We start from the raw sequence: 13,605 nt of genomic DNA, 5'->3' as shown, positions 1-13,605 counted from the left end.
TTACTACTGCTTGTTTGATATTGCTTAACAGTGCAACTGTCAGCTGTCCTTGGATCCAAAACAATGTAATTTAAGGATATGTATATATACCTTTATGGAACAGCTGCTCTACTTCTATTCTTCTGATTTGAACCGGTGAATAGATCTTTCGGGCTTAAAAACAACCATACATTTGTAGGTGGCTACTCATGAATAACGTTGTGTTTTAAAACTCGGGGTTACACGTTTTATCAAGGGCAATTCACGCTTTGCTCTCTGTTTATTAGATGTCATTTGAAGTCCAGCCAGCCAGATTCATAGTAGCTCTCCTATAATCCTACATATCTATTATAGGCATAATTTAACACAGACCATCAAATTCGTCTTTTCTGCACAGTCACCCCAGATTTGTCACCTTCTTGTGAAGCCTATATATGCTAGCTTTAGAACTCTATGCCCTCTACCACTGCTAAAGAGTAGCAAAGAACCTGTGCTTCGCCTCTAAATTATGTGCTGTACATCTGTACTCCCTACTTGACCTTTTTAACTTCACTATATGTCCACTGTAATGGGTACCTTAAGTATGCTTATCAAACACACAAAATGCTTGCAATAAATCTAACCATCGGCAATTGATTGGGCCAGGATTCCATCCCATCGTCTTTTTGCATACCATGGCACCTCGATTTAAACCCAGCTGAATGAAAACCAATCTTGACCCTGCTCCAACAGGAACAGTCAAGTCCGAACTGCCAGGCAAGGCCCTCTCTGAACCAGGACACAAGCAATCCAAGAGCAGTTTCACTCTGATTGGGACTCTTCCATCTAATGTATCTTGATTTCAGTGGCACAGTTAGCATGAAAACCACATCTGGGCATATCCTTGCCACTAAGGGCAGTACATAACAAACATAAAAGAAGATGGATGGAATGCTTGCGGCTTGTCACCGTCTCTGAGTAGAATACCAACCCATCGTTCTTTTGCCGACCATGCCACCACAGTGTGGATCCAGCAGCACGTAAATCACCCTTGACCCTGCTTTGATAGGAACAGTCCAGACGAACTGCCAGGCCAGGTCCTCCCTGGTTTCCATATGGCTGGGTCCAAAGTGAGGTGGTATGGTGTGCAAAATAAAAAACTGGGGTGCGGCCCAAATGAATTATCAATGGTTGAAATAAATTCTAGTATTCCATCCATCACGTTTTTGCATACTTAAGTGTGTCTAGAGTATGGAAAGTTCATTGTCATATGTGGGCAACAGTGTAAGTTTACACCACCCACATACACAACCAAAATATATTTCTGTCAGGTGTCCCACTGATCTCTGGCTAGGCTGCAGCTCTAATGCACCACAATGACATAGCACAGAAAACTGCTTTTGCCTTGTAACGAAAGTCTATCTTTGTTTCTTCATAAGTACCCTGAAAGTGTGCCATGTAAATCCACCAGACAGGGTGCTAATAGGTAAAAATATGGCACACTATGTTTTAGAGTTAGAGCGCCTTCACACTGAAATAAATGCCAAAGGCTATTTCACTTGGTAGGCCTAGCTAAACCTTTATCTTATAGGCCCAGGAGGGATCTTTATTTTCTTTATTTGCTTTAAAGTTATTTCCTGCGTCATTGTTTAAATTTGACTACTTAATGGTGAAGTCATATTCTTAATAACGTAGGCAGAAAAGTCATTTTTAAAGATGTACCTTAGGCTGCTGGAAGCAGAACTGGCTTAAAACTAGTTCTGCCACCTATCACATCTCAAAAGCTGTAAAACACATCCTTAGGTAGAAGACTTAACAACCCTGGCTAAGATGACAATGGCTTGTCTCTGGGCCCAGGAAAGGCCAAGGAGTGGTAACTGCTGATCACTTAGCAATGCATAGCTATTGGGAAGTGGACAGGAACAGTTGGCCGAACAGAGGGCAGCTTTAGCACTACAACTCAACTTAGAGATGAGAAGAAGGGCTTCTTCTATTCATCCTCAGGACCATTCTAGACAAGCCCCTTTTAAGACAGTTAGGCTGCAACCAGAATAGACCCTGTGAGGTAGGGGAGTGGTCAAGATGCTGAAGACAGGCCTACATGATGGCAGATGGGTCCTGCCTCCTTGACACGGGTACACTAAGGCAGGAAGAAGTGCTGCAAAAAGAGTTGGGGGCTGTAGGAAAACTGATAGGATTTGGCAGCAAAGTTTCTCCAATCACTGGCTAGTGCTAAAGATAAATCTGACACCTCCACCATCTCTTTGCAACATTCCTGGATGTAGAAAGACTCAATCTGAAAACGAAGGCGCTGCTGGAACTCGGTCTTCCGACTACTGCTGGAAGAAGAGGACTCGCACAAGGATTGAATGGCCCCTGAATCCTGCTGGCCTCCTGTTTACCTGTTTCAGGGACACAAAACGCAGAAGGACCCCTGGCTCCACGAGGACCCAGCTTACTAAACAGAAGTAGGCCCTGATGGAGACCTGTCTGGAGAGGCCTGGTGCGCAGACGCCTGCCCAGAGGAGCTAGTCGCTGCAGGACTGACTTTACTATCAGTAGGAGACTAAGGGATTGATTTAGATATTGGCGACGAGTTACCCCATCACACCTGAAAAGGATATCTCATCCGCTGAAATCTAAATACTATTATATCCTATGGGATTTAGATTTTGGCGGACGGGATATCCGTCACCGTTGTGACCAAGTAACTCGTCTGCCAATATCTAAATCAGGAGCTAAGTCTTGAAGTTAACACTTTGACTGGGACAACCCGCCTGGGGTACCCGACCAATGCTCCATAAAGGTCTGCTTGAAATTGCATCTATGTCCCAGTCCACTGCAAATTATTTTTCTATAGTGCTTGATTTTCTCTAGGTATTTTGTGCCTTAAAATTTTAAAAATACATATCTCTGTCTCCCCTTAACCTGATGCTCTTGATGTTTTTTTACTCATTAAGTGTTTCTTTAGTTTTCTAAATTGGTTTGGGAAGTTAAGTGGCACTCTTAACTTTTAAATTGTTGGCATTACACAAAATTAGCAAACACTTCTCTGTGGTTTTGCTGCTTGTGCCATAGCTACCAAGGGCTGAGCAGAGATTCTTGCATAACTGTGTTTGGACCTCAACTCAGTAGGTTGGTAGGGAAACACTCTCCAAAATTAATAACTTCATTTCTAACATCTACTAATAAGGACAGTCGAGTGCTCAGACACACTAAAGGGCGACACATTTTAAAGATGGCATAAAAAGCTGCATATTTTCAGAGACAGAAAACAGTGACTGTTCTTTTTTAGGTCTAGTGTTAGACAAAGGTCTGCTGTTTTACTCAAAATATACATACAATATTGTAGCCAACCTACTTATTTCACTAGTCTGTTATTGTGTCATTCACAATTTGCTTGCATCTGCTACTGCATACATCATGTGGCAGTGGTCCAGGCCCCTAGCAATAAGCTAGCTTCACTGAGAGTGATAGCACCCTCTTCTTTAACAGTGAGCACATCCACACACAAGTTAGTTTCGTCCAATACAAGGGAATCCTATGGCAATGGGCTCTTTTTGGCACCAAAGAAATATTTTAGCTTTTAGCCATTTTTATATTGACGAGGACCATGCAAGCTTCCACAACAATTAAACTTTGCAAAATTCATAACGAGGCAAGCATTGACTAATCCAAAGGCTGACCTATTGATTTTACCAATCCTTTTTTTTAAACAGGGCAGTGAGAAGCATTCTTTTACAAGGTCCCTTTACAACGTTTGAGATTTGTAAATTTGGGAAGCTTTATGTTATATTGAATTTGCAACTTTAAAAAAAAATTAAACACAAATCTAAAACACTGGTTGCTTCTTCAGCAATAGTAGGGGCATTTGAGTATAATTAAAACAATAATTTGTTTCATCTATTACTGAAATGCTGTTGATTGGTACATTTGATTTATTTTCTGGTTCTTGGTTACATTGCTTGCAAGAGACCCTTACATTTTCTTCAGATCTAACTTGATGCCACTGTTGAAACTGAAGAGTTAGTCACTATCTTTGCTGATCACTCGCAATAGCCGGAAAGGATTTCCTCAGAGACTAAATCTCTTGGCTCTCTCCCACCCACAAGCCAGACAGCACTTTCTCAGGCAAGGTAGAAAAGTTAATTGGTATTGCTTAGTCTCAGTAGTCCAAGAGCTGTCGAGCTCAGGAATGGAAGGCCTGGGGTAGACTTTGTTGTACTTGTTCATTAATGTAGTGCTACACACAATACAGTAAATGGTTCTCGTGTAGTGAAAAGGTGTCCTCAAAGATTTCTTAACACACACAGACAGGTAACACATGGGCAGTTGCTGTGTGGCTTTCCTTAAATACAAAAATGATACAGCACAGCTAGAAGAAGTTGAAGCTTCATTCACATAGTAGAGACAACCTGGGACAAATGATTTAGCACTGTGGAATGCTGGTCATTCCTATTTCAACATGGCTGATGTGGGTTTGTACTGGGACACAGAAGCAAGAAGGCGGAGGGAATACATGAACAAGCAGTAGCAGAGAACACAAATTAAAGTAGTAATAAGGATTATAGGACAAAGAGGTGCAGGGGCCATAATGGCAAGGAGGCCTAGGGTGTACACTTCAAGGAGACACAAGAGTTGTAGTGGTACAGACACACAAGCTTCCACATGTAGGATGCATGAACAGACAGGCAGATAGGTGCAACTGAGTAGCAGAAAATGAGGTGAAGGGGGATAAGACCTCAGGCTAGTGCAGGTTGGCAAAGAGGGTGACTGTTTCAGGAAGACAAAGGGTGAGAGGGTGCTAGAAAGATTTTATGTTATGGTATGCAGATTTGTAGAGCACACTATCACTCAGGGGTATCCTGGTTGCGGAGCAGGTGAGTGCCTAGCCAAACCTAGGCCCTAGTGAGACTTCTCGAAAAGGCATGCCTTCAGCTTCTTGCAGAATTTAAAAGGTGAGGAGGAGGCTCTTACGTATAGTGGCAGGTCATTCCATGTTTTAGGGGTGATGTAGGAGAAGGCTTGACCACCAGATCTGGTTTTGCGTATGCATGGCAGGAGTGCAAGTAGGAATGCAGATGAGCTGAGGTCTCTTGAGGGTTTGTAAAGACGGATGTGATTGTTGAGGCATGATGGACCAGTTATACAATGCCTTGAAAGTGTGGGTGAGGAGGATCAATTGTGCTCATTCGTGTATGGGAGCCAGTGGACCCCTTCAGGTCTGGTGTGTTGTGACTGAGGTGTGGGAGGTTGAAAGTGATTCTGGCTGCCGAGTTCTGAATGGTCTGCAGATGTCTGGTGAGTTTTTTGTTGCGCCTGGCATAGATGGTGTTCCGCAGTCCAGCTTGCTTGTGACAAGGGTGTGTGTGATGGTTTACCAAGTGCTGATTTGGAGTCACTTGAAAATCTTCTTCAGAATGTTTATGGTATGGAAGCATGAGGTTGTGCTCTTCCCAAAGATCATGATTTCTGACTTGTCCGTGTTCAGCTTCAGACTGCTGATCTCCATCCAGTAGGTAAATTTCAGTCATGCAGGGACTGAACTTGCTCCAGGTACTTGACGTTTTGTCCATGAGGGAGAGAATACGTTTTGTGTCATCAGCGTAGGAGAAGACGATGTTTTGAAAGCAGATGAGGCTGCCTAGAGGTATCATGTATGCATTGAAAAGGGTCGGGCTCAAGGTGGATCCTTGCGGAACTCCGCAGATGAGGTTGCAGACATCCAATGTGTATTGTGCTAGGCTGACTGACTGGGTTTTTCTAGTCTGGAAGGAGCACATCCATAGGAGTGCATGTTTTTGAATTCTGATATTGTATAGGCATCGGATGAGGACAGGGTAGTGTTGGACCTGGCCCTTTTACAGGGTCATTGCCCAAACTTTTGCCTTTTTCCTTCTTATTTTTCTGACCCTTGTTGGCTGACATTATGACTGAGCACTTTTTCACTGCTAATCAGTGCTAAAAGGCATGTGCTCTCCCTTATAAACTTGGCATGATTGGCTTATACCTAATTGACATATTTAATTTACCTATACCTTCCTTGTAAAGTGGTATCCCTATACCCAGGGCCTGTAAATTAAGTTGTACTAGTGGTCCTGCAGCGCTGCTTGCGCCACCCACTGAAGTAGCCTTTCAAACCTGTCTCAGGCCTGCTAGCGCTGGGCCTGTGTGTGCAGTTTTTTGCCACAGGGACCTGGCATTTAAATTTACTTGCCAGGCCCAGAACTCCCCTTTTACTACATATAAGTCACCCCTAAGGTAGGCCCTAGCTAGCCCTATCAGCAGGGTGCTATGGAGGTAAAGGGCAGGACATGTGCCTAGTAATGGGGCCTATCCTGGTAGTGATAAACAGCTTATTTGGTTACTCACTGCTGTGAGTGCTGCCTTCTCATAGGATTGCATTGGAAATGCCCTGCCTTATGTGTAAGGGGTATTGTCTGATTTATGAGGGGTATGGCATGTTTGGTATGGTTGTAATGGTAGAGAGAAATGCTGCTTACTGGTGTAGGTGGATTTTTTTATTATCATTACAGAAATGCCAATTCTAGAAAGTGAGCATTTTTCTGTGCTTATGACTCTGGTGTTTTGCAGCTTGACTCCAATCCACGTCTGGGCAGAGTGACAGTTGGGCTTGGTGCATGCTTTTCAGACAGCCTGTACACAGGCAGGGTGGAGGTGTCACAGAGGTGCATCTACATACTGAATTATCTAGAATGGATAGGCAGGGCACACCTGCCTTTGTAAAGGCTGTGCCCTGGCCTAACACAATAGTGTTGTTTAGCCCCAAACTGATGTTTGGAGACTGTCCTGTAGGATAGAGGGGACACTTACAGAACCAGTTGTAACTGGTTGAAACCCCCTCTCCTCCTCATTGAAAATGTTTGCAGAACTGAGTATAAGTACAGGGGATTTTTCCCCACAATTTAGACTTGTGCTGGGTGAGCGCTTCTTCTGTGCCCCCTGCGCTTCATAGTGCCTTTTCTGAATCACCGCTGCAGCCCAGGTGTTGCTGAATCACCGCCGCGACCCGGGCATCGGAAAAACCCAAGCGCGAGGGATGCACTATCCCCCAGGACCGCCGGGGCACTCTTGATTCAGATAAGGAGCGAGTGCGCTCCTATCGTGCCCCCGGGGCACAAGCAGCACATGCTTCGGTGCCTGCACACCGCCTCCCCACCCCCACCGGAGTCTCTGTGGTGAACGGGCAGGTAGGAAAGAAAGCCTCATCAGAGGCTCCCCCTTCCCCAACAAAACCCTAATTTTGTGCATGGAGATCGCGGGCGGGGTGGAAAGCCTAGATGGAGGTCCCATGCAGTGAAGGTCCCCCTTTTTGGCCCCACTGTGGCCCTTGGAGTTTTGTTTGGGCTTGCCTTGCCCCCCAGAGATCGCGGGCCCCTGGAGGGGCCCATTATAAAACACCGGAGAGGGTGCGTGCCGTCCCTTCCCCCAGGATCAACACATGGCCCCCATTTTGCACATAGGAGCGCGGGGCCCTCATATCATTCTTCTTGGCACTAGGAAGTGCCTATACATCGTAATACAGGTACTTACAAAGGACTTACATAGTTCTCATGTTCCTAGTAGGGACATTATGTTAACCTGCCTAGTTTTATGATGTTACAGATATGTGCTGATGTTCCTTTTATGGCCCTGACATGCTTATATGAGTTTTATGACTTGCCATAGGATTTATAATGCTCTTAGTATAGGCATTTATTATATTTCCATGACAAGTGCATTTATTTCTTTACTGTGATTCCTGACTACTGCTTCTGTTGCAGAATCTTGAGTACTTACGTGTTCTAATGTGACCACTGCTTATTCTTGGAGAGTATTAGTAACCTGTGTAACATTCCGACTACTGCTCAGGTAGCAGGGTATTACTGACCTGTAATGTTTGGTCTAATTATGTTTTGTGCAATACAGTTTATTTTTACATAACTCAGTGTTGTGTTTACTTTGTGGTGTGCATATTGCATCACGTGTGTTGTGCAAACGCTTTACACATCACTTCCGGGTTAGGCCTGACTGCTCGTGCCAAGCTACCAAGGGGAAAGCAGGGTTTATCTTGGACATGTAACTCCTTTGTCCTTACTAAAGTGGGTGGGTTCTGCCTGGCTTAAGCGCATTCGTTCGCCAACCAGAAACCCCATTTCTAAAAGGTAGGTGCTGCAATTAGATTGCACACATTTAGGTCACCCAGATGTTTTGCCTTTGGATCACCCAGTTTTGGACTATTTACTGTCGGTGATTCTCAAAACTTGTGTCTCATCGACGGTATTCACACGGTAAATGGACTGTGCATGTTTATCGCCAGTGTCCACCTTTTAAGATAAGGGTGCTGCAACACACCCTTATGTAAGTAGCACTTGGCTCCTTACACTTGAACATGTGTGCACACACGTGCAAAGCCAGCACGTGTGACACTAGTAAACCGTGCACAGGTAGCTTCACCCAAAGGGGGCTCTACAAGCATAGATGTTAACCTGGGATAGGCATTATAATATTAGTGGGCCCTCATAGGTAACGCCAGTAGGGTTTACTGCTTTATCTGCACTGACATTGTGCTGTAAACATCGAGGGCAATCTGCATTAAAGTGCAGTTTTGCTTCCCTAAGGCCTAAACAGACCCATAAGGTATGACATTGAGTTGAAACGTGAGCCTAGTTTGACTAGGCAAGTCCCAAGACCTTATATGTACAGTTTATGGGTCACCCAGATTTTTCATATTTCTCTGGCTCAGCTCAGGATCAGAGTCCAGGCATATTATTACACTGCTGGGCTAAGTTAATTACGCTGCTCCTCAGCAGAGGGAATAAAGGCCTACCCACACAAAAAGAAATAAACAGTGCTCCGCTTCAGCTCCTGCGAAGGGAGAGGTGGGAAAATAAAACTGTTAATTAGCTGTCACACTGTACAAATCCACTGAACAAAGGAGGAGACCCAGACCTCCTGAGCCAACACAAGAGAAGGTTCCCTTTGAGATTTGGTGGGAAAGTCCTTGGCAGTGATGTCAGCAAGGGCCAGAGCTGAGGTCCCCTGAGGAGATGTAAACAGCGACCACTGGTTGGCACCTTCTTGATTTGTCCCAGCATGCTATGTAGGAGTGTTGGGAGAGGGGTGGAGTTGTGATGTCGCACTCTAGGATTGGCCGGGGTTGCCTGGCTTCTAGATGTTTTAATTCCTCTGCAGATGCATAATGGGAAATCCAGAGATGTCATTTGCTCTGCAGAAAGGATGAAGAAAGCAAGGGAAACACAACAGATAGGGTCGAATGGGCTGCTGAAGAGGGCTCAGGTCTGGTCAGACCAAAAAAGGTAAGTAGTTGCTATTTCTGTCATTCTGTTATGAAATAAAGATTCCGTACAACCCTAAAATAAAATACATGTTTTCTTACATTTTCAATTTATCATGCTTTCATTTATTAAAATTAATTAATTTCTAGCTATGGATTGGAAACACAACTGAAAACTGGTGACAGTAATAATACCATGCCTGTAATGTTTTTAAGACAACCTGAATATAGAGTCAGATGGCATCAGCACAATCTGCACAAATAGTTCAACTTAAAAAAAGAAGCCTTTAAAATGAATTTTAATGTGCTGCAGAATGAAAACAATTAACAGCATTTCATCACAGAATGCAAGTTTAGAAATCGCTTTTAGACATACTGATACATCTATAGTGTACTTCACTTTTAGCAGCATATTTCAAGCATGAAATTGTGGCACAAGTATAGAACTACGTTTTAATTTCTAGGATTGGGCAAATAGGGTTCACCAATGGGAAAATAGTCCTGCTCGCATGGGATCGGCCCTTTAATCGGTCTGGCATTAGCCAAGACCTTGTGATTTTGAAGAAAATATATGCATACAATACAGAGGCTTATAGTCAACCTTCTTCATCCTGTGTGCTCCTGTAATGCCTTTCATACTTTGCTTCTGCCTACCACAGCATACATCATGGGACACAGATTCCCACTTACACTACTGCCTCACGTGACTGTGAGCGATGGTATTTTTCTGCACAAAGTCCGCATCTGCACAAAAAAATAGTCCCCTTATGTTCCAGGGACTACTGTCCCAATATGTGCCTTTTCTTTATTTTCCCTTTTTTCACTTTTTAAGCATTATTCCTTTGGAAAGAGCCAGGCAACAACCTAACACTACTACTTGCACGTCTTCATATGCAAGCATGTTTGGGCATGGACAGACGATTATCTTTGAATATTTTTTTTAATCAAAGTTTTACAAAAATCATTCACAAACAAAACAAACATTAGCAAAGCTAAAATCGTAGCATAATAGGCTAGACCTTTTGGCTTTGACAAAGCTTGTTCTGAGAGGAAACACAAGACTGAATACCTCAAAATAGTAGGAAAAAATAAACAAAGTCACTCTTTGTTTTTATCAAATAAATGAGTGCAGGACATTTGCCCTTTCTGCAAGGTCACCCTTACTCTTCCTGCTATAATGTGGCTTTTTTGGCCCATTTACAATGTACATGTTCCAGTGCAGAGTGCTGATACAATGTCATAAACTACATTTTGATACTCTTTTCTAGAAAACAACCAGATCATTTTTTATCATTCTTTAAAAAATCATCTATTGCCCAGGCGGTTTCTAGCTGCATGTTAAATTTGGTGACATTGTTCCTCCATTTCATCTTCAGCGCGCTCTGTGAAAGAGCCCGCAGTCATTCCTCGAATTCTATGCATTAACCGAAATAAACCGAATTTCACGTTCACTAGTGTAATTCATTTTTTGTAGGCTAGCCACAATTCGGTGGATTGATGAAAAAAAGATAAAGAGGCAGAAGAGTATATTTCCATTCCTTACAAAAAGTGCAATAGCCTTAATTTTAATGTTATAACTGCCCTACTATTAGCATATATATATATAAACACAAAATGGATCATGCAGAAATGGAACACAATGGAGTCTAACAATGCATCAGTCACTGGCATTATGTTAATATGCCTCATCTCTTAAGGTGACATTTCACTTACTGCCTGTTCTGGCCCGTCTCCTCCAAGGACCCGAAAACCAAAACCAGACTCTTGTTTTCTCAGAAAGACATCCAAATCTTTTGCATTAGGAGCTGGTAAATCAAAGAAGAAGGGGACATAGTTAACAAATGATGACAGCGTGAAACAAGTCTGAAGCAGAAGGGGAAGCCAAGAGGCTCAACATTAGTCATAGTGTTGGAATAAACGTCAGATACAAGATTATTCATAAACAGAAATAAAGGACTCATACCACACTTGTCACCCCATTCCCTCTGCTGGATAAATGTACAACACTGGTTACAATGGTTAAGATCTTTCAAATGTGATTCAATTCTGTGATCACTATTCTCTGCCCATATTTGAGCAAAGGCTACCCTCCCCCGCCAGCAAGCCTCCATAGGCTGAGGATAGGTGGGAGAGGGTGTGGGTAGCGGGGGCTACTTTCAGTGTGTTGGTCAGTATTTGGAAAGAGCTTCCTTCGAGTCTCTAGGTCTTGGCTATTTCTCATACGTTTACTAATCCTATTTATTAATTACATTGGCTACCTCGCTGAAGCTCAGAACCCATATGTGGCAGTTACTCTAATCACTCAATCAAGGGACCAGAAACAGAAATCAGGATCTTCTGCGAGAGAGATCACCTTACCCTCAAACCTGAAAACGGATATACGTATTACTTACAGGCTCAAATTATACAATGGTGTATAGTTTCCAGGCTTCTGACACACCAATGCATAACTACAGAGGTAAAGAAATGTCAGACAAGGACACTGTTATTTGTCTTTTGGTATTTAGCATTATTATAAAGTGAGTAAAGGAGACAAGGAAAGTGTAGAAAATTCTAGCATCTGGCATTAAGGGATTGGTCTGGGTGGACCATCATAACCCTTTGGCATGCCCAGCTTACACGCTCTTCCTTCATAGGTCCAATTAGTCCTTGTCCGAGAAAAAAAAATCTGGAGTGCAAATGAGTATTAAGAACATTTTCCCTAAAACTGGCAAATTATAGATTACTGTGATTCATTTGCAGGGCGGCTGAATTAACCCTTTGTGCACAAGTACACAGCACTCTTACAATTGGGGAAACGTTGAACTGTATTTGTTGGGCCTGGAATAGCCCCTGAATGCAGTGCAGACGTGTTCCTCTGTGTAAGTATCTGGCATCCTGTGTTTCTTTTTATTTTGCCCTATCCTCACGCTAATCTACTGTGCATTTGTACCTTGAAATGCGTGAGGGCCTGGACCTGTCCCTTGACCTGGAGAGGAGCACCAAGCCTGCCCTCATTTGTACTGACAGTGGGCTACTGATCTTGTCATGGGTTTGGCGAATGGAGTGGTGATGGCACTATACCATGTTTTTTTAATCTATAGTTTGGCACAGACCTTTTTGTCTCTGTCACTGGGGTGAAGGCCTACTGGTCCACTCCTGTAAAGTTCTTCAAAATGCTAACTGGAGCACAGAGTTAACATCGCAAGTGTATGCTGTGCATGTTTTTGTATGCAGCCTGCATGGTAGGTACATGTCTGTGTGAACCAGAGTAATGGAGGCCTGTGGGATCCGTTTTAGATAACTTAAACTTGGTCTTGTGCAGAGAGTTTGTTTTCCCTGGCAGTGGAAGTGTACTGACGCTGAAGGGAGGAGATACATACGCTTAACTGTGGAAAGAGAGGACAGGGCTTCTTTACTAATTGTACTGGGCCTTTTGTTGCAAGGAGCTGCCAATTAGTGTTCCTGTAGCACTGTACATGGTGGAGCTGAAGGGTGGACTGCGGTATCTGTTGTTCAAGGAGAAAGGAACCCAGGGGATGCGGTCAGCTGTTCGTCACTCTTTGGTGCAAAAAGCTCAGTCCTCTTTGTACCTCTGTTGTGGGAGTCCATGACGGAGACTACTCTGCTGCGAAGAGCATCACTCTATACAGAGCCTGCAATGGAGAGCCGCCTGCAGAGGACACCTGAGGGAGAAACAACTGAAACTGGTTCTGAACGTACAGCCATTCGATCTCATTCCGTCTACTTAGATTGTATAAACGTGGGACGTACTAATCCACATGTTGTTCTAGTTGTAAGCTCATCACCGAGGAAATGTGCGCTCCCCAGTGGAAGGCTGTGCAACCAGAGCTGGTGTCTGCCTGACAGCCAGATTCCAAGAGGTGAGGGGGCATCATGTAAGTTCACACTTTGCTGCCAAAGCTGATTGCCTGTACTAACGTGCCCAGAAACCAGCCTGCCTGCTCAGAGGGAAGACGCTTGCCATCACTGCAGGAAGAGTGATTATACAGTAGGAGTGAGATGCAGTATGACCCAATAGCAATGGGTTGATGACCATAACTGGCAAGAGTGATCCGTGTGCCTTGGTGTTGGAAGGCCCCAGACTCTCCAGGTAAGAATCGCGAAGATTGTGGCATAACCTGTGCTGCTGTGCAGCCTGGTCTGTGGCTTCTTAGTGTGGATCCAGCTACTGCATCAGCCCAGCTCGCAGCATGACCCAGCTTTGCTGTTCAACCAAGACTGCAACATGCCTGAAGCTGTGGCCAAACACTGGACCTGAGAGACCTGTGCAAAACCTCCACCTTTGCTCCAGTCCAGCAGTGCCAGGGCTCACCAGACCAGCCCGAGTGGAGCTCAACAAGCACCTA

The 13,605-nt window shown here is 44.0% G+C and overlaps 1 protein-coding gene across 2 annotated transcripts in view; it reads right to left on the bottom strand.

Annotated features, from left to right (window-relative positions):
- MAGI3 (membrane associated guanylate kinase, WW and PDZ domain containing 3) overlaps window positions 1–13,605 on the bottom strand; it is a 946,614-nt gene that overhangs the window by 226,197 nt on the left and 706,812 nt on the right. For both annotated transcript variants that reach the window (XM_069238693.1, XM_069238692.1), the window contains exon 13: window positions 10,970–11,061. In XM_069238693.1, coding sequence (XP_069094794.1) covers window positions 10,970–11,061 — 92 coding nt within the window. The remainder of the gene's footprint in view (window positions 1–10,969; window positions 11,062–13,605) is intronic.

This window comes from Pleurodeles waltl, chromosome 6, assembly GCF_031143425.1.
Source record: "Pleurodeles waltl isolate 20211129_DDA chromosome 6, aPleWal1.hap1.20221129, whole genome shotgun sequence".
Classification (NCBI taxonomy): Eukaryota; Metazoa; Chordata; class Amphibia; order Caudata; family Salamandridae; genus Pleurodeles; species Pleurodeles waltl.
Note: the sequence above shows the minus strand (reverse complement) of the source record. Positions and strands in the feature narration are given on the sequence as shown.